This window comes from Girardinichthys multiradiatus, chromosome 18 (assembly GCF_021462225.1).
Source record: "Girardinichthys multiradiatus isolate DD_20200921_A chromosome 18, DD_fGirMul_XY1, whole genome shotgun sequence".
In the NCBI taxonomy this organism is placed as follows: domain Eukaryota; kingdom Metazoa; phylum Chordata; class Actinopteri; order Cyprinodontiformes; family Goodeidae; genus Girardinichthys; species Girardinichthys multiradiatus.
In genome coordinates, this window is record NC_061810.1 from 38,264,300 (window position 1) to 38,292,182 (window position 27,883).

At 41.7% G+C, this 27,883-nt stretch overlaps 1 protein-coding gene across 2 annotated transcripts; it reads right to left on the minus strand.

The window, feature by feature from the left end:
* LOC124884122 (mediator of RNA polymerase II transcription subunit 13-like) lies at positions 1 to 27,368 on the minus strand. 2 transcript variants are annotated; one of them, XM_047391798.1, is made up of 30 exons: positions 26,599 to 27,368; positions 25,724 to 25,958; positions 22,117 to 22,282; positions 18,827 to 18,972; positions 18,368 to 18,565; positions 17,885 to 18,079; positions 17,629 to 17,785; positions 17,420 to 17,527; positions 15,080 to 15,775; positions 14,773 to 14,989; positions 14,394 to 14,427; positions 14,172 to 14,293; positions 13,964 to 14,051; positions 13,053 to 13,240; positions 12,747 to 12,946; positions 11,790 to 12,658; positions 11,527 to 11,691; positions 10,519 to 10,742; positions 8,325 to 8,520; positions 7,861 to 8,224; positions 6,271 to 6,487; positions 5,153 to 5,344; positions 4,803 to 5,026; positions 4,561 to 4,703; positions 2,993 to 3,151; positions 2,730 to 2,912; positions 2,493 to 2,635; positions 1,224 to 1,388; positions 997 to 1,097; positions 1 to 904 (listed from the first exon to the last, which is right to left on the minus strand). In XM_047391798.1, exons 1-30 carry the CDS (start codon positions 26,662 to 26,664, stop codon positions 772 to 774), a joined length of 6,294 nt encoding a protein of 2,097 aa, XP_047247754.1. In that variant the 5' UTR covers positions 26,665 to 27,368; the 3' UTR covers positions 1 to 771. The 2 variants fall into 2 exon arrangements, with proteins under 2 accessions (XP_047247754.1, XP_047247753.1); XM_047391797.1 differs by having other exon boundaries at positions 13,053 to 13,243.
* Positions 27,369 to 27,883: the final 515 nt, after the last annotated feature.

The following is a 27,883-nucleotide window of genomic DNA, read 5'->3' on the forward strand; positions in this document are numbered from 1 at the left end:
TAAGGTAGACGCACTTTATTCCTAAAACAGAAGCTGCACCATCAGTAGCGGCACACAGGTATATGTACACATATACACACACAATTACCTAAATCTGTTATATAAAATATATAATCTGACAATGTACCTTTTATTCCTCTTCAGAGCTCATTGAGTTACTGTGCGAGAGAGACAGACAGAGAGGTAAGTCTCATCCACTTGGGTGGGACACAAAAAAATGCCCAGACCAGTTTTTAACTTTGTTTTTACAGCATGGCAATAAAAAGGTCTGAACCCCCTTTTGAAAAAATAAGATTCTAAAAGCAATCTACAGCAAATTCACTGGAACGGGTCTCTCTTTCCGTCTTCTAATTGAGAAAAATTACACTTTTTAAACCAATTCCTTTACAGCGAGATGTACACACCCTCTAGGATTTGTAATATATAAAAGATATTAAGCATTAAAAATTCAACATTTAAAAACTTACAATAAATAATATATGCAGGCATTTTATTAAGATAAAATTTCTTAGACTCCAATCTACTGTCATTAAAAAGAAGTTTTCTCCTTTATGAAACATCCCTCGATCATCCAAAATGCTGAAATGTATTCTTGGCATTTGATTGATTAGGTGGGACTTTCCAGTCAGCGTTTGAAGAGATACACAAAGGAGGAGGACAAGAGGGCTTTCTCCACATTCGCCCTGATGGGAGTGTGAGGAGCACAAAATTCATAGCTTGTCTTAGTGGTTCCTCCAATCAGATCTCAGCAGTTTGATCTCATTAAGATTTTCAGAGCATGTTCATGATGAAGTTGTAGATCTGTGTGAGCACCACGAAGTGAACAGGCAGACACGAACGCCGGTCCTGGGTGGCAGGGTTGCAGGTCAGCCAGGAGAGGGCGTTGTATTGCTCCAGGACATATCTAAAAACGCAAACGAGGAGAGAAGATGTTAATACTTGTTAAAGTGCGACAGATTTAATTGTTGCTATTGGACCAGACGGCTTGGTTCATACCTGAGCACGTCAGAGGTGTGGTTAGAGTCCAGGGGGTGGGAGTGTTTACTGTGCAGAAGCTCGTCTGATTGGACAGAAGACACGTGCAAGTGTAGAGAGGCCTGGGAAAACAGTGCAAAAACAAAGTCCTCAGTGCTTTAAAACATGAAAGATTACAGATTGATTTACCTGAAAAATGTTTTAAAAAAATCATTTATTTGTACTAAAGAAAAATAAAACATTTTTACCTTAAGGAAGAGCGGACACTGATTTTGAGCTTCAGGACAGGCGGACCAGAACCAGTCAGGCAGCGGCCCCGCCTTCGCTGTGGAAATGAAGAAACCCAAAGCCATCGGCTGCTGCAGGATGCTGAGAGCCTCCTCATGGGACTCCATCCGGTCCGCACCCTGGCCCTGCACGGCACAAACCACCACAAGAACTGTTAGACTTTTCACCCCGTGCCAGAAGTTTTATTGAACAATTTCAAGTGAAAACACAGAGGCAGCTACCATACGGCAAGTTTTTTTTACTGCAAAAAAATAAAACATACTGCACATGTTCTGCAGGTGAGGGGTTTAAAGACACTATTCATAGACATTAATGTCTTTCTCTTTAGGCTTTTAAAGATGCACTGAACCCCTTTTTCCCATAGTGGAATGATGATACTACGAACAACTTCAATTTGGATAAATATCCTTTAGCAACCTGCAGAAAAACATCTCACTTTTTGTAGCTACCAACAAGCTTCTAGCAAAATCCTGGTTGGATATGAGATCACACTTCTGTTCAGAAATGGTAGATTTTAATTAAACTGGTCGGTTTCCTGATAGACCTGGATTAAACCACAGATTTTCACCATGAACAAGGTCAAGGCCATAACAGGTGCTTCATCCATCCTAAAAACAGCTTTCATGTGTGTTTGGGATCAATTTCCTGTTCGAATCCTCAGCCGTGACCAAGTTTCAACTGTTTAGAGAAAGGTGGACAACTTGGTTCTTATTATTACATCCACTGTGCAAGGTGCTAAGAAAAAAAAAAAAAAACTCCAAGTGACCAAATATATATTTGGCAGGCAGAGTCTGAATCCATGGCAACAAAAAATATTATATCCTCACAAATATGGCATCTAGGCAGTACTGCACACACTGTTACTGTGGTTGTTACAATATTTACAGTTTGATACATTGTGCAACTCTATGACGGACAATTACAAAGCCGAGTCTGAGCCAGGAAACCAGAAAACCAATTTCATGAGCCAAAAATAGAATGATCAAATATCCATTCAGAATAACACCATGATCTTGTTGATGGCTACAAAAACCATGGGGTTTTCCCAGAAATTTGCCAACTAACATCGATCCAAGAATTACTGCGGCGTATGTATATATTTGGTCCTCTAAGCATGATGTTGAGCCGTTGTGGATGGGAGAAAATTCACATTTCACACTAGCGCACCCCTAACTAATGCATAATTCACAGTATGTTTTAGAGTGCATCAACTTATTGTTTTGACAGACCTTGCCGACCTCTCCTCCATGATGGTAGTGGTGGCTCGGAGAGTGACCAGGAGAGGTCGTTGGGGAGTTGGGCAGGATGTTGATGAGTTCTGGATCCATGTCGCCGCCAAATAAATCAAGGATATCCATCCCTTCGGACCCATCTACAGGGAAAGAAAAGTGTTTTGACTTAGGCAGCAACTATCAATGGAGACTCTTGGATCCTGCACTGACGGCTCTCTCAGGGACGAGACATACCGGGGTTAATGGGGTTGAAGCTGATGTCGATGGGCTCGGAGGTGTTAGCGTTGACCTGCACCATGGCCGATGTCGGGAACACCAGAATGTGTGTGCAGGAGGTGTCCTGTGGCGTGCTCAGCTGGGATGTTTGCATGTTGAGGGTGGTGCTGCGGCCGAACACCGAACCTGTCGAGACGGAGTCTGCCAAAAGGAAACGCATCAGATTTGTGCTTTTGAAGAACCATTTTCTCCCCCCAGGCAAGTTTAACTCATTATTTTACCTGGCATGATCACAAAGGACCCCTGTGGCTCCATGGCAACCAGACAGGCGCTGAGGATACTGGGAGTGTCAGCAGCAGAGATGCCGCACATCCTACACGTCTCCTTCAGACGCTTACTGAGAGACTGCAAGTTTGTCCGACTCAGCAGAATACTCCAGTCTGAAACAAACAGTAAAGGGTTTCTGTAAGGTTCAGCAGGTTCAAAGTAGGACCTTCCAAGGATAAATAAGAAATTCAAGACCAATGTGAATTACAAAAAAGGTTCATTCACTTTCTCAATAATAATTTAATATAACTAAATAACTTGGGTTGGTTAAATATAACTGCCAACTTTTCGCCATGTTTTATCTCTCTGGCATGTGTTTTATGTTTTGTTCTTAGTCACCTAATTACACCACTTTCTACACAGTAGTTGCCAACCTTGCCAATATGCACTCTCCTAAAGGAGCTGCTGGTGGATACCATATAAGAAAAAAAGAATTAATGGAAGAAGCAAAGGACATAAAAACCTAAGACATAAAATGGAATTTAAGACCAATGACCTGGAGATATTTAAAACTTTAAAATTGAGATGAATACATTTTATTTCAAACCTTTAAACAAACCAGGTTAGCCTGGGTGAGATCAAAGATTTCTTTCAAAAGAGGGACTTGGCTAGGAGGGCAGCAACATAAATAAATAAACAGACAGCTTATTCAGCACAGATGAGACAGATTGCAAGATTTCAACATACTTTTCAAACTGTTAAAGTGACAAGATCCTAAATCTGACGTTCACTTTGTAACTTTTTCCATGCATTTGGTGAAGAAAACCTTTCTTGCCCAGTTCAGTTCTTACACTGGGAATGTGAAATTGCAAAGTATGCTTTGATTGGAGACTGTAACTTCCATGTTTCCTTGTTAAAAGACAAGTCAAATGTTCCCTAAATGTATTCCCTAAGAGTCAAGCAAAAATCCAAAATATTTCAAATGTGGTATTGACTTAATTTATTTAGCATTTCTTGTTGAGGATCTTTTCCTGTCTGTGGTGATCTTTCAGTCTTTGAGATTGTAAAGAACACACATTTTGTTTAGTCTGGATTTAGAACAAGCAGCAGATAAACTTGTTTGTGTACTTCACCAAAAGCAAGATCTAAATGCTTAAAGGGCATCTGCCCCAGTGGGTGCTGTGCGAAGTATTTCAGTAGTATGCACAAAGAAAGGAAAAGTTAAGATACAAATGTTTTGTCTAAAACTACTGAATAATAATGGGCCTAGGACAGAAACCTGAGAGATGACATTTTTTACTTCAGAGAAGGAAACTGTCTCTGAAATATTGCATCAGTTCTGCCTGCGAGACTAATTTCAAACAAGATTAACATCATTAAATATATATATACCAAAAAAAAGAAAAATCAATTAAAAGGGCCAAAAAGTTTTGGTTCTTGTCAAGACCTTGATAGCAGCAGTGCTTCGATATTCAGCCTAAAATATTGACTGAACAGACTTGTAGGAGTATATAAGAACATGTGGAAACTCTACATGTGCATTAGTCACCAAGACAACGGCTCCTTTTAGAGAACAGTGTACCTCTCAGCTCGCCGTGGCCCATCCTGCCAAGCCGCCCAATCACCACCCTCCATGGTAGTGAGGTCACCTGAACCAGGCCAACACACCACTCCCACAGCTTCTGCAAGCCAACTCGTCTGGCAGAGCTCTTTTTCCTGCGAGCTCTGCGGTGAGACATTATAAATAGAAAAGCAGTTAGTATTGAAAAATCTAGCAACCCTGTTGCACCGAGATGTTTATTTAGTGTTTGAGAGAGCACCCACCTGTTGGGTACGTCGATACTGATGATGCAGGACTCCAGCAGTTCCCCATGTTGGTCGGTACAGGATGCCAGCAACCAGCGCTGGTCGTGAGACAGGCAGTAGCCAACAAAAAGCACGTTGTACTTCTGAGACGCCTCGCCAAACGTTTCCCCAAGCTCAGTCTGCTTGTCCTTCACCGGAGCCAAAATGAAGGATGGTGTATACAGGCGGAGACACTCTGGCCGCTGCACAGATGGAGGGAAAAAAAAAAAAAAAGCTTTTTGGTTTCAAATCAATAACAGAAGATTCAAACACAAAATGCCAAAGAGCTCCATGCGGCAATTAAGACTTGCAAACGTTAGAGCATTCACCTCTGGGCTCTTGAGAGCCATGTCGAGAGCGAGCCCGGGTCCGAAGCCCGTCAAGGCCTTAAAGTTGGTGGAGTTTGGCAGAGGCCGACGACACTGGGTGTAGACAGAAAAGGCCAACGACTTCAGATGCTGGACGTAGATGTGGCGGTCGCCGCTGTGCACCGGCTGCAGCAGATACTGGCAGGGAACAATCTGAAATAATAAAAAATAAATACATTAAAAAAACACAAGACATAAAATGGCCTTGGAAGTAGGGATCTTTGATGAAGAACCACTGACAACCTTCGACTTTGCAACCCCCCTAAATATCTTGCAGGACATAAAAATTCCTTGAACACTAAACTGTACCTAAGCACTGATGTACTAAAACATTTTACACACTCAAACTATCCAGAAAAAGATAATTTTGTAATGCTTTGTAAGGTTTTCATGTATCAAATAAAAATGACCCTAGGCTATAAAACTACTTCAGATAAACAAATTAAATTATGAATTTGAGGATACAAACCTTAGACAAAGAAAACATTGTTTTTATTTAATATTATGCCAAACAACCTTTAAAAGATTTAACAGCCAAAAACTCTCTATTCTAACACTGACCACACATCCAGTAAAAGAGCCGACTGCTTAGATGTTCTAGATGTACGATCACTGATGATGCCTTCCATCTCTATGCTACCACAAACCTTTCAGCTCCTGACCAGATGAAAGCAACAAGCAGCACCCTGCAGTGACACTCTTAGTCCTCCTAAAGGGCAACGAGAGGGTACCTGGTATTTGCCACACACTGACTCTTCATTTGTCCTTAGTTTTGCCACAAATCCTCACGACATTAAATCTTCTGATTTGTTTGACTGCTACATTCACTTATAAACTGTTGCATGAATCTAAACACATTTATCCTGATATGAGAAATATTATAGGCATGTGCCTGTTGCTGGTGTTGCACCAACAATGAAACCATTAGCTCATATATTCAGACCTCTTGTGTTTTTAAATTTCCCCTGGTATGTTGATGCAACTTTGCGTCACTGTGGGGGAAATTTCTACCTCAATTAGTCACCGCTAATTATTCCCCTGTCCGTTCTAACGACAGCAGCAGAGAAAAACCACCATACCTGCACGGAGATGGCGTTTCTGATGTGGGCAGGTAGGAATGGGAGCATCTCCATGAAGCAGCGCAACAGGCCCAGTGTGTAAGTGCTGGAGTGGACCTCCTTGTCTGCGTTCTCATAGCTGAAGGGATCAACAATGTAGACCACTATGGCAGGCGGGTAAGAGACAGCATGGGACTCTCCATCTGTTGGCTTGCCCACTTTGTCTCTCTCCATTGTGCTATTCCAAAAAAAAAAAAAAGAAATACATGTACAAAATGTTTAAAATTATTTAAATTTATATATATCAAAACCATGAAAACATGCTGTTATGGAACTGAATGAATGTGTAATTTCAAGTTGGCCTGGAAAACATAGTGACAGAGAGATTTTCAAAGAACACAACTGAAATCAGAGTAACAGTGAAAATAATGAAGTATTTTAATTCTGTTTTAGCAAAATTAAGATAAGAGGCTACACAAAAATTACATGTTTATTTTGAATTTAAATACCTCATATTTAAATCTGAATAAATATTAAGTTGAGGTGCAAACACACCCTCCATTTCTGCTACCTGTATGACCTCCTCTCTTTTCCAATGGTTATGGTCAATCTGACAGAGAGAAGTATCCCAATCGTTGTGGTTTTTAGTATAACAATGACCATCAGTGGGCTCTAGATGGACAAACTGTCTACTTTTAAGGCTAGGCTTAAAACTTTCCTTTTTGATAAAGCTTATAGTTAGAGTGGCTTAGGTTATCCTGAGCTATCTCTGTAGTTATTCTGCTATAGGCTTAGGCTGCTGGAGGACATAACGACCACTTTCACCCTCTTTGCTACATTCTCACACTATTCTCCAATTTTGCATTATTTGTTCTCTCTCTTTTCTCTTCCTAGAAGCTACACCTGGCCTGGCTCTGTGTCTACCTGTGACACCTTTCTGGAGAGGGGAATCGTCTGAGCTTCTGCTGGCAACAACTTAATGCTCACCCTCTACCGATGATCCGCATGGCCCTGTCTTTCACTGTTTAACCCTTTCTCTCTCCTAGACATGGCGATTGACTGAGCTTTTACTGTGACTAACTCTATGTGCTCTCTTTCAGACTCTAACCTTACTAGGCTGGTATTCACAGGACAACCCTCAACAGACCAAAATATTATTTGATAAAATATTAAATTATTAATATTAAATAATATTTTCAGATTCATGGTCACAACAAGTGAGAACATGAGTGATTTCAGGAGATACTAGGAAGGTTAAACATATTAATGCAACTGCTCTATTTAATTCCTTAGAGCTTTGTACTTTGTTCCATCTTGGAACGTTTGATTTGAAAATGTTGACAGCCTAGGAAATCTCGTTAATGTAAGGATCTCTGGCAAATACACGCAGAGGCTAATGTCAAATCTGCCAATCGCCCACATGAAAGACAAAAACAAGCAACTGCTCTCACACACGTTAAATGCTTCTGTTCCTCATACGAATTATTCTTATATAGTAATCGGAACCAGATTTAAAAAAAAAAAAAAAATTGGTAACGGTAGGTGAGACCTTTACAGAACTTGGCCACAAAATTCTGATCGATGCATTTTTAAAATCAAGGGGTCACATACCTCTCTTGTGTCTCTGTGGAGACTAGAGGCTGGCTGGATCCGTTTTCACCCAGACCTGTAGCACTTTGCGAATTTAATTGAGGTCCGTTCTGAGTAGAGCTGCCCTGCAAGCCCCCTGTACCAAATGGCAAGTAGGAGGTTGACTTGCCCGTGCCCATTGCTCCATTAGTTTGAGAGCCTGATGATGAGGAGGAGGGAGGGGTGCTGTTGACCTGTGCAGGCTGGGTGGAGCTGGTGCTGGTAGTGTTGGTGCTCTGAAGTCCTGAGGAGATGCTGGAAGAGTTGGAGTTCTGTGAGACGGGCTTGGTGGGATTGCGCTGTGACAAGAGGGAGCTATCCAAAGGCAGCGCCGACAAGTTTGGAGCTGAAAGAGGTCATGAGGTAAAAGAAATCCATTAGTTATCAATTTACTAAATTAAATGAATAATATATGTGGTCTTTTTGCATTGTAATTGATTTATTACCTAAATCATAGCGAAAGACTTGGGCAAAGAGTTTAAGCTTATTAAAAGCTTCATTATTTCCTTCCCTGGCAGCCATCTTGAGGAACCAGTCACTGAGGGGCTGCTCCGTCATGCTCCTGCCTTCTGGGGAGCCGACTGTCAGTATACCCTCTGGGTGGCTCTTGCAGATGGGTTTATGTTGCCCCAGCTGGCATGCCTGTTAACAGAATGATAGTGATTGCATTAAAGAGACAATGATTAATTTTATCACAACATAGGAGTAGGGTTTTTACATGTTTTTCCATGTCAAACCTTCATACATTTCTAGAGTTTTCAGTCATTTCCAAACCATTTTTAAAGTATAAGCAAAAATGCTCTATGTATTTAAAATTGGCAGATGTTACTACAGAGGTCAGGTTTTAAATATAGAATCTCCAAACACCACAGAGACAAAATAATAAGAAATAACTAAAAAATTTAAACAGCAAATAAAAGAAAAAAAATGAAACAAGACAATGTGAACAAAGTCTGGAAATTCAAATAATTTCTGTGTTATTTTTCCAAGTTAATCAAATTCCATATACACTGCTCAAAAAAATAAAAGGGAACACTTAAACAACACAATATAACTCCAAGTAAATCAAAATTCTGTGAAATCAAACTGTCCACTTAGGAAGCAACACTGATTGACAATCAATTGCACGTTGTACAAATGGAATAGACAACAGGGGGAATCTTTGGTGATTAGCAAGAAACACTCAATAAAGGAGTGGTTCTGCAGGTGGGGACCACAGACCACTTCTCAGTACCTATGCTTTCTGGCTGATGGTTTGGTCACTTTTGAATGTTGGTGGTGCTTTCACACTCGTGGTAGCATGAGACGGACTCTACAACCCACACAAGTGGCTCAGGTAGTGCAGCTCATCCAGGATGGCAGATTAATGTGAGCTGTGGCAAGAAGGTTTGCTGTGTCTGTCAGCGTAGTGTCCAGAGCCTGGAGGCGCTACCAGGAGACAGGCCAGTACACCAGGAGATGTGGAGGAGGCCGTAGGAGGGCAACGACCCAGCAGCAGGACCACTACCTCCACCTTTGTGCAAGGAGGAACAGGAGGAGCACTGCCAGAGCCCTGCAAAATGACCTCCAGCAGGCCACAAATGTGCATGTGTCTGCACAAATGGTTAGAAACCGACTCCATGAGGATGGTATGAGGGCCCGACGTCCACAAATGGGGGTTGTGCTCACGGCCCAACACCGTGGCATTTGCCAGAGAACACCAGGATTGGTAAATTCGCCACTGGCGCCCTGTGCTCTTCACAGATGAAAGCAGGTTCACACTGAGCACATGTGACAGAGTCTGGAGACACCGTAGAGAGCGATCTGCTGCCTGCAACATCCTTCAGCATGACCGGTTTGGCAGTGGGTCAGTAATGGTGTGGGGTGGCATTTCTTTGGTGGGCTGCACGGCCCTCCACGTGCTCGCCAGAGGTAGCCTGACTGCCATTAGGTACCGAGATGAGATCCTCAGATCCCTTGTGAGACCATATGCTGGTGCGGTTGGCCCTGGGTTCCTCCTAATGCAGGACAATGCTAGACCTCATGTAGCTGGAGTGTCTCAGCAGTTGCTGCAAGATGAAGACATTGAAGCTATGGACTGGCCCGCCCGTTTCCCAGACCTGAATCCGATTGAACACATCTGGGACATCATGTCTCGCTCTATCCACCAACGTCACGTTGCACCACAGACTGTCCAGGAGTTGGCGGATGCTTTAGTCCAGGTCTGGGAGGAGATCCCTCATGAGACCATCCACCGTCTCATCAGGAGCATGTCCAGGTGTTGTAGGGAGGTCATACAGCCACATGGAGGCCACACACAATACTGAGCCTCATTTTGACTTGTTTTAAGGACATTACATCAAAGTTGGATCAGCCTGTAGTGTGTTTTTCCACTTTAATTTTGTGTGTGACTCCAAATCCAGGCCTCCATTGGTTAATAAATTTGATTTCCATTGATGATTTTTGTGTGATTTTGTTGTCAGCACATTCAACTTTGTACAGAACAAAGTATTCAATGAGAATATTTCATTCATTCAGATCTAGGATGTGTTATTTGAGTGCTCCCTTAATTTTTTTGAGCAGTGTATTTTCAGACTACCTAGGAACACCGTGACACTGTTTTGATGGACATTGATTAATGTGATTTCTGCAGATGCATACCTCATACATAACACTTAAATCCTTGAAAAAGGTCTTGGCTCCCCGGAGCAGCGACTGATTTTCTGGGCAGATGACAAAATATCCCACATTCCTCTGGGAACCGAAAGGATCCAGGAGCAGCTTCTCCCAATAGGGCAACCCAAAAGGAGACAGCACCACAAAATCATACTCATAACCAACCAGAAAGGTTGGGATGGGCAGAGGCTCGGGAGACTCATCTGTACCTGCGGTGATATAGGAAAAAAAGAAACAAGATTGGTTTTGCTAAGCTGTTGCCAGGGTTCCTATGCATTTTCCAAATCATAATGCCATAGTTTTCACACCAAACCTCAGGTTTTAAATATGGAACATGCAACAACCCCGACTGTATGAACGGATAGATGGGAGGATCGGCTGGTACATGTCTAGAGGGATGAATTGTTGGCTCATCAATCAGTCTTAAAACCAAGCTCTGAAGGTTTAAGATCCAAAGCCAGTGAAGTGGTATCTTTGAAAAATTCAGAAAATCTATAATCTTCTAAGCTTTAATAGATTTATAAATACGTCTACTATAAACTGACTTTTAAACTTGCTAACGATTATCTAGTCAAATCATTCTAAAGCCAGCCAAAGCATGAGTCAAAGGAATTGAGAGCTGCAAACAACAAGCAGTCATCCAGTAGGATGCAAATTACTGTGTGGACAACCCTCTTTCTCATTTAAACGACCCCACATTTTCAATGCTTTGGCTTTTTCTTTACTGGTTTCAGTAAAACGTTCATTCATTCCAGAGCTTCATAGGTCAGGTAAAAAATAAAAAAAAGGCTTAAACAGAGGAATCTGTGAACATTGAACCACATTAGCTTGCAAGGCTTATACTGGTCGGCATTTTATTACCTGCATAACTTTCTGCTGGTATTATTTTAATTGTTCAGGGTTGCTTCTCTTATATCTTACTTTTTAAACAGCCTAACATCAGACTGGGCCTACTGCAAAAACCTACACTCTCTATAAACTCTTTTCACATACCGTACGAGCCTCTCCCAGCCATTTTGTGGAACTGCTGCCAGGTGAGTGGTCCCTGAACGCCCCAGGAGCGCACACTCTTCTTCTGAATGGTGTCTTGAAGCACAGGCTGGAGGGACAGCAGCACCCGCAGGACATCCTGAGAGAACAGTTTACTCATGTCTGCAGCTACAGAAGCAAGAGGAAAATATGGAGGTTTAATTCCAAATTAAACAGGTGAAAAATAACAATGTTGAACGTAAAAGAAGCAACAAAACAATGTATACATTTGCATTTTGGCCACTGATGAAGGCTAGTGCTTTTCACTAGTGTTTCATCCACTTTGCCTCCTGACATATTGTCCATGAACTGCCTGCCATGCTCCAGCGCCATGTAGCAGTCATTATAGCAGTCTCTTTCTTCGACCCTAAGGAATGAGCTGGGAGCTGAGCTTAGTTTGGGCCACTCTACGCCTGCCATTGGTGCCAGAGGGTTGGTGCACTGGTCCTGCAGCAGCAGGATCAGGTCATCTGGAGGCTTCTCCTTCAGACTGCCTCTCAGGTCTTCAAAACGACGCTCGGTGTCCCGGCTTGCATCCGAGCCGCGTCCCACCACGTCCAGTTCGTCCTCCAGAAAGAGCCCGGCCGACTGGCCGAACCGCCGGTTGGTGACGGCGCTGAAACCGCAGGTACATGGGTACTGGTCCTCACCGTTGTCTTTGAGGTAAACGCCCACATCCGCACCCCGGATGTTCATATTGCAGACGCACACGCAGCAGCTGTCAAAGTTGCAGTCTTTGAACAGGTTCATGACCGACTCGGAGAGTATAAGGGTGACGTAGAGGCTGTGGGCCTCGGGGATGGAGGGTACAGTGGCCGGCTCAACAGAGCTGAGGGGCCGACAGGTGGAGGGCGTGGACGCCGGGGAGTAAAGGTCGGAGTTCTCATACTTGAGTGAGCCCTGGACGCTGGATGGGCCGCGGGGCGTGCGTGGAGTGCGCGGCGTGCGGGGAGTGGGCACAGAGAAGCGCGGCGTGGCTGGGGAAGGCAGGATGCCGGGGCCGCTGTTGCTGGGAGGAGCGCTGCCAGGCAGGAAAGGCGTGTTGGTCTGAGGGGTGAAGGGCTGGTTGTAGTCTGGCTCCACACTAGGGACGTTACTGTAAACAGAAGGTCACACAATGATAAAACTTAAAGGCTTTTAACTTCAAAAACTAAATATGAAATATTCATGTTAGTGATTATTACCCGTCTTTGGTAAGGAGATTGATGCTCGATACTGGGTGCATCAGATCCATTTTCCCCATTGTCCAGCTCGGCGTGTACATGCAGTCCTCGGACAGTTTGACAGGCAGCAGACACTGGCTGGGTAGTGTCTTTAGGGGGGCATACATGGAGCAACCTATGATAGACTGACACGTCTCTGGCTTGTAGACAAAGGAGAAGTCCTGAAAACACAAACGCGTCACCTATTAAAAATCTAATTAAAAAACGCTGGTACAGTTCTGTTTTATTTGCCCTAATTCTTCTTGACAGTGGCGTCATAAGCAGCACCTTTATTTCAGATGGCTTCGGGCTGCAGAATCCCTCCTCCACCTCGATCTTGAAGTGGTTGTTGAGCTGGCTGCAGTCCAAAAGAGTGAGACCCGCCCCTGTTTCCAGGCCATCCTTGGTCCCGGAGTTCCCGGGAGAGTAGCCATTTTGATCCAGGGACGGTGGGGTGGGATACATCATCATGAGGTCTGCTGAACCCATAGAAACAAGACATTAATGAGTTAAAAATGACAGCAGGTGATGCACAAGGATTAATCAAGATATATATGCTTGAATTGTTTTAGCATTTTTTTGCCGTTACAAAAAAACCATAGCAGTATTTTATTGGGATTTTGTGTGATAGACACAAAGTAGTCCACAATTCAAAGTGGAAGGACAAGTGTATATAATTTAAAGCTTTGTATTCCCCACCCTTTACTACCCTACATGAAACATTAACACAGCACGTCACCCTAAACAAACCATCCATGTGAAACATGGCGGTAGCAGCATCATGCTGTGGAGATGCCTTTCTTTAGCGGAGTCACAGAAGCTGGTCAGAGTTGAAATACAGGGCAATCCTGGAATTTCTTCCAGGATTGCCTGGAAGAAATTCCATGCAAGAGGCCCCAAAAAACAACTCTAGACTGGGACAAGGTTGCCCTTCCAGCAAGATAACAACATACTAACATACAGCCAGAGCTACAATGGAACGGTTTGGATGAAAGAATAGTCGTGTGTTAGAATGGCCCAGCCAACCTCCAGACCGGAATCAGATAAGGAATCTGTTTACAAATAGGAAATCATTTTTATTGGTCTATCACATAAATTCCCCATACCTCACACTAAAGTTAGTAGCATTACTATGACGAAACTTTAAAAAAGTTCAAGTGGTTTCAGTAAAAAGCACTGTGAATGGTTTGTCCACATACACGACGACAAGGGATCCAGCCGCTCTGGTTTGGGGTCTTTAGGGTAGTTCTTGTCGTCTGTACCGACTCCAGCTCTTTTGGATCCAGGCTGAAGGAAAAACAGCTTCATCATTGCAAATATTTTCTGAACACCGACATGAATCAAGAGATTTAAATAGTAATTTTTAACCAGAGGCAAACCTCCTACAACTCTTCATGTATCACTCACCTCTTGCTCATCTTCGTCCGAGTTAAACATTTTTTCTAGGTCGCTGAGGGACACGACCAAGTCTTTCTCATGTATGAGGCTGGTTGAGGCTGAAGGTTTACTGCCTGATGGACCTTGGCCATCTGCAAAGCATAATAAATTAACAGGGAACATTGAGTAAAACAACTTGGAATACCTTATTTAAGTTAATGTCAAAGTTGAAGACCACTGGGGCTTTCTCACCATCTGAAGAAGTTGCTGTCCCACCGTCATCCAACTGAGACCAAAAAATAAATAAATCATAGGAATTATTCAACTTTCCAGCATTGATATAGAATGATTAACATTTAATTTATCATTATGTTTATTTGTACAAATACGTTTTCATTATTATATACATCTATCTATCTCTTTATCCATCAATAAATAAAAAAAAATCACATTAAGAAAATCTAAACCTAAAATAGGATAAAAACCCTCATTCCCAGGGCCTGTTGAAAACTTATTCTTTCATAGTAGCTAATGGAAGTAAGTCTTCCATTAGCTGGCATAATATATCCTGTAGCTTCCATAGAACAACCGTGATAAAATAGAGGATGTCTACATCCTCGCAGGGACCCACCTTCTGCTTCTTGTTGCTGTCCTTCTCGGATCCAATCTTGTCCCTCTTCTCCATAATGCTGAATTCGTCGTCTCCATCTACAAAAGCGTAAGGGTCGGACTCCTCACTGTGTTCTCCGTCCCCTGTGAAGGACCCAAAATGGCTGTTCCTCCGTTGGGCGTAGGTCCTGACTAGCTCCTGCGACACTTTGAGGGGCTGCGAGGAGTTGCACATTAGCCTGAAATGAGATAAATTATTAGGATTTGCACAGGCTTTTTTTTCTTCTTGATTTGTTTTAATGTACTTTAAGAGAAGAAGAAGGGCCTACTCAGTGATGGAGACCACCGTTTCCAAACCTCCTCCGGAATCATCTCGCAATTTATCAATGGGTAACCGGGGGGGCAAAAAGTTGGAGGTTTTCTTCCTGGGAAGGTTGAAATACTTCCAGGGGTTGTGAGTAGAGTCTTCACTGGGATTTATAGCTGAACCTACAAACAATGTGAGCTCCAAGGTCTCATTGTAGTTTGAGGGGTAGGACGTGCTCTCCGGCTGTGGCTCCTCCGATGAGCCCTTTTGAGGCATCATGCAGGGCTCCACCGACGGCGGGTAAAACGGTTGGTGGATGGGCGTTGAGGAATTCTTGATGCCGCCTGACGGGTCACCGTCGACGTGATCGCAAGGATGCGGGCTGAGAGGAGGGGGAGGAGGGGAGCCGGCGAGGTCTGCGGGAGGACCATGTGCGTGCAAGGTAGGGGCTTTGGGCGGTGCGGTGTCTATGTGGTGCAAGCTGGGATATGACCCCTCCTCCTGCGGCCTCAGACAAAGTCTCGGTGTCTGTGGCTCCAAGGACTGTTCCTCGCTCACAGAGTTGCGGTGGTGAAATGGCGTCTGCGGCCTCCTTTGCAGCTTGTCGCCCTTCTCTAGCTTCTCGCCCAGCTTGTGCTTGGCAGCGGGTTGGGTCGGCTGACCCGATGATGGCGGGTGTCCTGAGGTGCTGCTGGATCGCTGTTTCTGATTTTTAGGCCTGAGCAGAAAAACAACAATTATTTTAAGATAATTTTTTCCCTGGGAAATCCACCGTTGCCCAGAAGGGTCAGATTTTTAGCTTGATCGTGTCCAAATGATAACCAGCTGGCCGACAAGTCAGAATTACAATCTTTTTCGATCAGTGAAAGCACCATATTTTGCACCTGGCCTGACTCTGTGTCTACCTGTGACACCTTTCTGGAGAGGGGCATCGTCCTAGCTTCTGTTAGCAACAACTTAATGCTCACCCTTTACAGATGATCCACATAGCCCTGTCTTTCAGTGTTTAACCCTTTCTCTCTCCTAGACATGGCGATTGACTGAGCTTTTATTGTGACTAACTATGTGCTCTCTTTCAGACTCTAACCTTGAAAACTGGCTCAGAGTTTATCTGTTCTTTCTTTCTAGGTGAAACGACTAAAGGAGCTACATCCATTAACATTTACTTTTCCTTCCCATAGAAAGTACTCCTGGATCAGTGCTTCTTTGTTCTCTTTGTGTCTCTGCTCTGTTCTCTCAAACCCCCAGTCGGTCGTGGCAGATGGCCGCTCACACTGAGCCTGGTTCTGCTGGAGGTTTCTTCCTGTTAAAAGGGAGTTTTTCCTCTCCACTGTCGCTACATGCATGCTCAGTATGAGGGATTGCTGCAAAGTCAATGCCAGTGACTGTCCACTGTCTCTACATGCTCATCCGGAAGGAGTGAATGCTACAAGTCACTGACTGGATGCAATCTGCTGGGTTTCCTTAGATAGAAAAACGTTTTATCCAATTTGAATAAATAACTAACTCTGACTGCACTGTTCAATGGTTAGGATTAATTGGAATGTATGAACCTGACTGTTGTGACGTGCCTCAAGACAACATGTGTTGTGAATTGGCGCTATATAAATAAACTGAAACCATATGCAAATGTTAGCAGTTTGAACTGACGCTGTTACTGAAGGCAGAAGACTAAAAGTTAAATATTTTACAACATCAGCACAGTTTTTAAAATCATGTCTAAAGAAGCAAATAGATCTCTGCGGCTTTAAGTAAACCCCAAAGGGAATCTGTTAAAAGGAAGATGAGCGACACCAGAGCAAACAACGCAAACAAGCTATTGACTATACTATATATTATATGCATATATAGTACATGGACATCTTCCTGAGTAGTATGACATTTCTGCACTGATATGAAAAAAGACCAATAAAAAAAAAAAATTAATTTTGCAAGAAACTTAATTTTGATTTTGGGTTTAAATTAGCTGCAAGTAATTTTCAACAAAATTAGCACAAATTAACAATTTAAACACATCAGTCTCTGTCTAATGAATCTATAGAATATCCTTTAATGTCATTGTCACCGTTACACATACAATGAAACAGAAATAAGCAATAACATTTAAACTTATACAAGCTTCAGTTTGTGAACTGCTGACAATGAACTTTTTGAAGAGATCCTTATTTACTGCGATGCACCTGCAAGATGCTAAAGGAAAGTTTAAACTGTTTAAACTTTTGGCTGGTTCTATCGGTAAAGCTTTGAATCAAAAAAAAGAAAAGAAAAGAAAGACATTTAAGACAATTGGGCACAAAGATCTGAGCAGTGCATCGCTTTCTTTTAAATCACAAAAATAAATAAATACTAAAAGCAAGTTTACCTTGAACAATTGCATGTTGGCCTGTGAGTCGGTTCCACAAAATCCCAGAGTCCACCTCTGTCTGATTCCTCCTCACAGGCCCCGTTTGTCAAGGCTGTAAACTTCCTCCTGGTAATCAGAGCGAAACCACAGTTTCAGTCAGGACAAAGAAATAAAATCAGCCAAAGAATATTCATTCCTTCTTCAGAAAACGATGGCAATAAACATACTTGTTCCCAGCACGGTTTATGTTATATTCCTGCCACACCGTTTCTACCATCTGGCTGGAAAGCCTGCGGGGGATTCTTCCGCCGTGAAGAGTGTTGTTAGAGCTGTAGCAATCAGATCCTGAAGACAACTTCAACCACCTCTGGGCAGGTTGGTAGTCTAATGCAAGGGAAACAAAACGTAGGAGCAATAATGTTAGTCTGGACAATCTTACAGAAGAAGCAGCTTATAAGATCAATGTCTGGGTCTGAGCTGTACCAGTGTGGGCCTCTTCCGGTGACGTTGGAGGAGTCAGAGTTACCGAGGACATGGCGGAGTCTCTGTGAGTTGTCTGACCCTGGTGAGCACCGCTCTGGATTCCTGGGGTGTTGGCTGAGCCCTGAGGAACCATGGCAGGGAGGTCCGACAGAGGGAGAAGCACCAGGCAGGACGGGTAAACCATCCTAACTCCAGCTGGAAGCAAGCACATTTACCCTTTTTAAAAATTATGCAAAAATTTAAGGTCCTTTAATGAAATTACATCATTTATAAACATCAGTCAACATTCAAGTCTGAAAATTCAAAGTAAATTTGAATTCATTTCCCAACTCTCTTGGCCTTCAAAAGCAACTTAAATTTACTATAAAAAAAATAAAAAGGCCAAATAAAGACAACAGACCTAAATATTAAGTTATATTCCACCTTACCTGCTTACATTCCTGCCGCCCATCGGTGCCTTCTAAAATGAATAAAAAACCTTACCGACAAGAACCTCCACAGCAGCCAGGGAGTCATCCTCCCAGTCTGCATCCTCCATCTTGTCTTCCGGGACTTCCTTCGGATTGGGGCAAATGGGATAAAACTGCCTCCACTCCTCTATGAGCTTCTGCGTAGGGTGATCTGACATCTTGAAAGCTTGACTAGTGAGCGTTCCATTCAGGCCATAGGGGCTGAGGATGACTGTGAGGCGAGAAGATTCACAACAGAAGATAACATGCCCCCTCAGAACAGGGTTTCTTCTAAATTTTCATTGTACAATGTATATTTTTAAAAGCTGGTTTTTTCTGATTAATTTCTTTTAGATCATGAAAGAAGGAATAAAATTTACAAAAACAAAACAGAATTTATCCATACATGGAGAACGATAAACTTCAATTCCAATGTGTAGGAACCCCGTAAATAATTTAATTACAAACAAACAACTTTTGACTCTGAGCCCACCTTGCAAGGGGCTGGAGCTCTGCTGTGCGAGGCTGAGATGCTCCTCGCCGAGTCTCTGAAGAGGCTGATGCTGGGCAATCTCCACACTCGTGCAGACGTTGCTGTCGCCATGAACGAAGAAGGTGAAGGCGCAGGACAGGTGCTCGCTGCAAAGAGAGACAAAGGTAAAAGAAACACCAGCGTTTAGAAATACGAGTTACCAAATACGCAAAACATAAAGTCTTTGACTAGGGGACCAAAAGGTAAACATATAATTGTCACTGATTTCCTTGGAAAATTCTACTTTAAAGTTTAAAATGAAGGTTTGCTAGAGGGCCGTGTCTGGATTAACTTTAGGTGAAGATGCTTGCTGCCACAAAGAGTGATACACTGAGACATCAAGAAGCTTTTAAATAAATCATATGAAGTAAGCATGGCTCAGCTACTGGTATCAAAGAGTAGACAAACAATAAAATACAATTATCCAGCCATTACTCCCTATAGCAGCCATCTGAAATCACTAAAATTCTAAATAAAGTAAAATACAGTCAATTAATAAAAAGAAATAGATACAATTAGTCAACAAAAAGTGTTCAATCCTAAAACAAAAAGTAGATGATTTAAATCTGTGAGTAAACACCTTGATATGTGATATTTTTACAGCAGGTAAATTATACCGGCGTGTGCCTGATTTGAAGCCTACATAACTCCCCACACTGGCGTAAATTATTCACCAAATCTTCGTGCAGCTCCGAGCAGAAATGAGCCAAAAATAAACATTAGAAAGGATTGTAAGCCTTAAATATTACATGTGAATTTTCTAACAGTCTAGAAAAATCCAGAAAACGCACCGACATCCTATTTGTAGACAGAGCTGCTGTAAAACCACAGCGCACACTCAGCACTTTCCAAAATACTTGTGTGTTTACCAGCCAGGGAGGGCAGGCGACAGCAAGGCTAGCACACAAAAACACTTCAGTTAAAAGGTGCTCCTGTGTATGTTGTGGTCGAGGATACAGAGAGTTTGTTGAGCAGTAAATGCATTTGTTTGCATGTGTGTTGAGATCACTTTATATTAAAATAAATAAATAAATAAAAAGGCTCATTAGGCAACCACAAGTGAATGGTAAATCACACTCTTATGTACGCAGCAGTTCTTTGAAATAGCTGGAAACAAACCCCTGAGATCAAAGAGAAAGTTGCCAGATGGAGCCGGACCGACAGGCTGCGCTTCAAACATACAAGTCACACACGCCCAGCCAAAACGCAGAGGCTCAAATTAGTTTGTCGGGAAACTCTAGGGTTTCCCTGGCCCTTGTTTAGAGAGCAGACAATAAATCTATTTTAGTGCCCTCCCAAAAAAAAAAAAAAAAACAGCTGTCCATTACTCTATTTAGGATCATTTAGATAATTATATGATGTTCATCTGCCTAAAGCTTTTATTATTATAACGTACAGACCAAATCTTGCCTCGCTCTCATGCAAATGCATCATTGCGGACCTCAAACACATCCACAATAACGTATAAATTATGCAAAATTATTTTAACGATAAAACCACATGAAGATTTATGAAACGGTCTAATCAAGTCATCAAACTAAACCCAATTTCAGAAACTCTAACCAATCCTTTTTAAATTGTTACAAAATATATATTTTTTTTAATTGACATTGAATGCACCAATTAAGGAAAAAACTAAAACTTAAATAAGTATAATTAACAAGGTATTATATTTCATTTGTCTACCTGAACAACAATTTCTGATTGGTACAACAGTTCTAAAATGCCCAGAATTAGACATCTGCGAGACAACAGGCATTCTAGCAACTTTCCAAATCGTCTCGCAGGGAATCCTACTTCTCAATTCAAACAGAATCTAGCGTTATTCTGAATTCAGCTTGTTGGATCTGCTGTTGTAAACTCTCAGGCTAAAAACGGAAGACTTGTTTGTATGGATCACTGCAAAAACCCAGAGCTGTGTCCACCTACAACCAGTAAAGCTAGAAATGTGGGGAATATCAGGACCTGTACATTTTTCATTGATTGGCAGGTAAAACACTAAAACAAATGCGATTTGTTTTCCCTGATATTTTAATGTATCTAAAATAAAAACTCCCACTATCTCTGGTATTGGTATATAGACCCATCACACAACAGCATTTGCTTTGATGAACTTTCTTCGATTTAATTCAATCAGATGAAAATTAGGAACATGTACCATGCTGCATAAATGGGTTTAATCTTGTAATTTCTTAATTGTGAGCTGCATTTAAAATCACAATTGGCAAGCATCGAAGAATATTGACCAGATAAAATCTATGTGGTGCATCTTTAAAATCAACTGAAAAGATGAAGAAATATTTTTCATTTCATTTTGTTTATTTTTATTTATTAACTCCAGAAAATTGTACAAGTAAAAAAAAAAAAGGCACACATCTCCCTAAAATATATTTGGTAAAATGCATATTAGTAAAAATAACTGAAAGCAACACGCCAGCCAAAGACAGCTGGGGGTCTCTCACTGTATTTGATTAAATGCAGTCTTGTATTAATCTTTGCTTTTTTCCAGTAAGGTAATGTGTCATAGCTAGAAACCAATATTCTAATAATAGCCATGCCAGTTTCAGCAGCACATCTCCAGCTGAATCCCAGAAGGGAATTTTAATCATTAAAAAGGATGTGAAAGGCCAGTAACTGTTGAGCTAACTTTCAACCACAACTTTCACAACATCTGCTAAGAAAGCCTTCCCTCTGCAATTCGCATAAACACAACGTGTGTCTGTTTGCGACACATGCACGACAAACTTTAACAAAATAAAGAAACATTAATACTTTCAACAGCCATTTTTTCTTGACTTTTTTCACCATCTGCAACAAAGTGTTTAAAAAAAAAACGGTTGATCATTACAAGCTGAAAAATCTCAATTAATACAGAATCAGCAGACGACTAATGTGTGTTCCTGTTGTCAGGCCAAACATCATATGAAGCTCATCTACTGCTTTATCTGACTTCAGTAACTGTTTTGGCATAAAGAAATGAATGACATTTTCCTTTGAAATGTCTTTATGATGGCAGTAAAAAGGACATTCACTGAAAAAAAAAAAAAAAAAAGATATTTGACCTCTAACCCTTTTGAACTCTTCCTTTTGAATGGAATTCGCTCTTTAAAACATCTTCAAGTGGGGCTTTTTTTTAAACTGCTCAACACTTAAATGTGCATTAGTTAGAAATGAAAATTACATTCGCCTGAACTCTCACCAGCATTTTTTAACAACCCATTTAAAGCGTGTCATTAGTAAACAATGCCTACCTTTTATTGATGATCTTCTCCTTTTGGTATGGCTTAACGAACCACTTGCCGATGCGAACGAACCCGCGGTTCATGAGGCAGCGCTCCAACAGGTTGTGAATGGCTTTGAACAGGAGCGTCCGGCACTCGTAGGACAGGCCACTCTCCCACTCGCCATCCTCCTCGCCTGAAACAAGACAAAGGCTTTAAAATCATATAAGAAAAAATACCGTGTCCACTCCACTCGGTTTTTCTTTACTCGACACAGAACTGAAGAGTATAGAGGGTAAATGTGTTTCCATTTAACCAATGACAAGTGGAGCTGTGACGGTTGAAACCCCGCCTCCAGCCGTCAGTGTAGTTTGCTGAGCTGCTATTAACGTTACTGTTGATATCGTCACATTAAAGTAATTTGTGCGAAATGATAAAAAAATAACTGAAAATAAAATACTAAATACATATAATGTTTGTATTATTGTGTATGCAATAATCTCATGCATGTTTTTTATGATCCACTGGGATAACTATCTGGAACACAACCCAGTCAGAACTTAAAAAATAAAGGCACAGGGGTTTTCATGTGAGGGGGTTTGGGGCAGGAGAAGCAGAGAAGAGAGACGGCGCGGTCTGGACTGGTAATGCCCCGATGTTAGTTTTAGGTGTCATATTTGGTATGCCACACATTCAGTGGAGTCTTTCTCCCATTTGACCCGATCCAGGTAGTTTGATTACAGGCAGCTGCTCTAAAACGAGAAGCGCCTTGATGAATTATCAGATCTTTCATTTCTTTCACTAAATGAAATGTCTCGACTATCAAACATTTAACGTGTTTAAACACGAACAAAGTTCCCTCAAATTGTACTACTTTTCCTGCAAGCGCTAGCACAGCTGCTTTCCTGAGACTCTATCATCAAGATCAATCATTACAAATATTAGACGACAGCAAAAGTGAATAGACACGCACACATGAATTAGGTTAGATGAAGGGACGGACAATAAGTTACTTAAAAAGTTTCACTCTGTGAAAAAGCAACCAATGAAGTTCAGCACTTCCTCTGCTGGCACTCAAACACAAACAGCCGTCTGCAGTTATGACAGTAATGAGAGCCGTCGTCGTTTCTGTGGAGATGCCTGGAAGTACGGGCTTTGCAAGTCAACAACTTTGATTAATGGCAAGAGTCCCTGAGGGCTATGTAGTAATGCCAGGGAGAGGTAGTGTTGTTACCTCAGAGATACGGAAACGGTTTGACTGAGCACGGTTCAACATGAACCAACACCTGTACTGGTGAGGTATAAAGCCATTTACAGGAACTAAGAGGTAAAAGCACAACAAACCTGTTACAGCTCAAAAGGAAAACGGAAAAGCTTGCAGTGCATGCATGCCTCATTAATGGTGTCAGCCAGTTTGCTAACATCAGGACTGTAAGGGAAGCCAACTACTGAAAGCACCTGCGTTTCGTACTGGAAAAGAGAAGGAAGTGTGTCTTCATATGTAAAAATATCAAACCCTATCAATGAGCCGTATATGCCTGTCACGGTAACATTCCCCTTGTGGTTAATCAAAACCAATGCAAAACTATTTTGTGGTGCATATGGAGAATGTTATACACTTCAACATTTTAACGTACAACAAATCATCCATCAGGATCAATGCTGAATAAATTAAAAGGAAATACAATCTGTATTTAACTCCTTAAGCTGCATCATAGAACCACCATGTACAAGCCATGAGTTACCATGGTTTTACAAAGTCACAGTTTAAAATCCCTGAAAACTTTCCTTGATTATGTTCCTGCAGTTTAAAGTCCTTTCAATGCTAGTACATTGGGCGTATTGCTTCACAGCCGGCAGACCACCCAGGACAATTAAGGGGAGCAAGGGCTGCTGCAATTTGACCACAAAAATCTGCCAACATCAATATTTTTAGCTGATTCATAATTTGTATCATTCCATCTTTTTCATTTTCTTAAATTTCTGTACAAAAGTTACTACAAACTTCCTCTAGACTGCCATGTGTTTTACATGCACTTTGGAGCATTACATATGCATATGTGTCTTCAATCTAGTCAGGGGTGGGACCGGCTCTGTCTGGGCTAACACATCAAAACAGATGTGGATGGAGAGTCCGATAACTGCATAATGAGTTGGGCAATAGAAGTTCTTCAAAGGCCAAAGTGATAGGCAGTGGTAGTGGTCGGTTAGGATGGTCTGTAAGTGTTTCTTAGCAGCACAGCAGTAGGCATAAGAAGCGGCAGAAATGAACCCAGATGTTGCTTATAGGCCAGAAGAAAGAAAAAAAAGAAAATACGTTTTTGGGTTATTTTTAGGCTGCTGTTGATGCTCTCTAGGTTTAGACCAATTGTCTGTCTGCTAATTAGCTGCCAGGCCGTGCCAGCATATTTTCAGGTAAAGAATTGGCACATACAGTCACTTCATTTTGTGTAAATAATTTTAATTAAATTAAAACAAAATAAATTCCTAAATAACACATCCACTTAATATTACTCCTTTTAAATAGAATCTCTACTATTATTTTTTAACACCAAGTTATCTTTTCCTTTTGAGTTTCACTGTGACTGAATCGAGTCCTGTTTTCTTTCTTCATTTTGTTATTTGGTGGGTTGCAAAAACATAGCCTTCATTGTGGGAAAAAAAAAAAGCTTTTTACAATGTAAAATAATGGTTTAAAACAATTAATGTAAACAAACCTAACCTGATGAAAGCTAAACATTAGCCAGCAACACTAGATCTACACACTGCTTGTCAGCTGGCTGAAAGAAGGATATTTCTTTGGGCAAATTCCTCAACAGTTAGCCAGGGGCTGACCCAAGACGAAGTGATTGGAAGCTATGTTTTGACCTCAGCCACAAGGTCATGGACAGCCTGTCAACGCAATCTGACTTTATTATATCATTACTTTTTGACAACCTAAATGCAATAATAGAAAATAAACTACTACAAATTGCCTGCTGGTTAATGCACAGCCTGAAATGCATCATAGTCCACAGTTTCCCTGATTTGAGTTTTTAGTAAGGATAACATTCTCAATTACAGCACCCAAAGATCTTATATGTGGATTCCAGATGCACGGTTGTAGGAGACCTCCTCTGCTCTACTCGCTGGGTGATGAAACTCTGAAAATGGCATGCAAACCAAGCCTACCCACTGGACAGATTTCCTCAACTGGTGACAAATGATTCCCTTGCTTACAAGAAAGAAAAAAATTCTGCTGTCTGGAAAGGTTTCTGAACATAAAACACACAGACAGCCATAGTGTGGAAACCAAAGGAGCTCCATCAATCAATCTTTATAAAGTAATGCCGTTTTAAAAGTACAGCTGGCAAGCTTACTAGTCACTGCAAGCGGACCACCACAGCAAATAGCTCCACTAATTAACCAGTTAATATCAGCTTGTTATACTCCTAATTAAATTATGATACCTATTTTAGTATGAAATTATTGCATACATGTCATTGTACTTTAATTCAAAGTTACCACAATGTGTGAATCTTCTACAGGCCCATGCCTACTACATTCCAAAATGACCCCGTAATTTAGTGTGAGCAAACAAGATAATGTAAGTGTCCCAAATCCTGCTGAAAACATGCAAATGGTTGCATTTACTTACTTGAGAGCTCATTGTGGATGAGCTCTGCGAAACTGGGATCATCCCCCCACCAGAAGAGCCAGAGCTCCCTGCGACCCGGGGTGTGGTGTCTTCTCCACACACTCAGCACATCCGCTGCCAGGCATCGGCTGAAGCTACACAGGATGGGATCCTCCTCGGTCACCGGGAAAAGGATGGGCGACGAAGTGGGTCCTTGCCACACGAAACGCCGCCACTTTATTCCCGTCAAGTCAGCCTAGAGAGAAGGATGCAAACAATGTAAACATATTAACAGAGTGAGGAGACAGCTGTTGACTGCATAGCTAACCAAGAGTGCATTTCCTCTACACAAACCACACACCATTAAGCTGAAGGCATTTTTTCTTTTACACAATAGCGAGACAAAAATTAACAGAATGGTTGACAACATTGCAGGCAGTGCAAGTATTACCACAAACATGCCTTAAAACATAACTTTTTCACATTGTTTTATAAAAAAAAAAGAAAAAAATCTGGTTATTTAGTGCATTTTAAGACCGCAATTGGCTTAAGTGATTTAAGTGCAGAGCTATAAAAAAATATACATGGAGTGTTTAAGTTAAATGGCCTGTTGACCCGACCTGTTACAGTAGCTAGCTCTGAAAATCCCTGTAACAACTGCATTGTAAACACAGGATCACTCCGCACTCATAAACAACTCATATATTTAAATGTGCAATGCAATATGGGGTCCCGTTGTTATGAAAGTTAGTCAGATCACGGTTTATAAGTTGCAGGCCCAGTAATTCCTTCACGCCAACCTGCAATTGACGTTACAAAGCTTGTTGCCTTATTAGCCAAAATGGCTTTCTGGCCTCTCGGCAACACAGCAGCTAGCGCTAGCAGCAGATACTTACCAGGCAAAAGATGTTGGAGTGGCAGTCCTCCAAACTGGCCCCGTTTGGTACAAAGCACGAACTCATCCTTTCACACCGTGACGGAAACGTTAAAGTCCATTGTCTCAATCGACTTTCGGGGCAGGAGCCGATAGGTGTAACTCAGTGTCGAAGCGACGTTTGAAAACGCTCAGCAACTTCTAACCGGCGCTAGCCTCCGCTAGCCTGGCGGCTAAGCTAACGTTAGACAGGCAGCCAGGGAGCGACAACTGTAGGCTTCTAGCAATTTGATTCATCAATCCTATTTGAAATGTATTGTCTGATCCGGTTAGGCGCAGGCCCACGGCCACATTACCGAAACATCACACAGTCAACGCAACCATAACATTATAAGCGATAAAATCCAACATGAGAAAAGTTACGAAACGAAAAAAAAAAAAAAAGAGCTAGAAAAACTTCATCACAAAAGCTGGGTCCCTGGTATGCTAATGCTAATGTCAGCTAGAAACAATTTCAAAGCAAATGAACTCTCCCCTCCCCCTGATCTCAGATAGCCTGTGCTAGCACCCGAGCTAACATACCAGAGCCTTAATAAAACAATGAGCTACACCGCCCTCCTCTACATTTAAAACACCACCTCGCTCCGTCATAATAAAACTGAACCCAACGCAGATTACACGCCACCGTCTCCCAGACTACTCGTCGGCTGCTCTTCTCTGCCTGGATCCATGGCTCCTGCAGATTTCCATTATTTCACTACATGGATTGAAATCTTTAATGGCGGCCAGGAGGACAACTCTGCCTCTCAGCTCCTATTGGTCAGAATGTGTTGATGGGGGGCGTCATTCGGCTTCAAGAAGCTCCATGACTTCACAGTTATTTGTACATGTCGTGTTATGGTTGTTGTTATCATCTTGTAAAATATTTTTTTATGTTAATAGTGGCATTTTTTGCACAAGTGTAAATTCTCTGGACTAAAAGCCCCCTTTTCTTGTCTTTTAAAATCATTTTGAAACAATTTTTATTGCTATTTCCAAAAGGCAAGTACAGCTATAACTGTGTGTTGCCTTATAAGTTATGTTCATTGCAAGCTGTATTTTTCCCCACCTTTAAATACTTCCTGGCTCATTGCTTATTATTTGATTTACTGACAGAACCCCAGTTTAAACTTTTTTTTTTTTTTTTTTCATTTTTGTACGATATAAAATGCATTTTCCATTATTCACACAGCAAAGTCTTGTTTATGAATAAATGTAAACATGTGCAATGGTTATTATTATTCACTGCGTATGTTTATACGAAATAA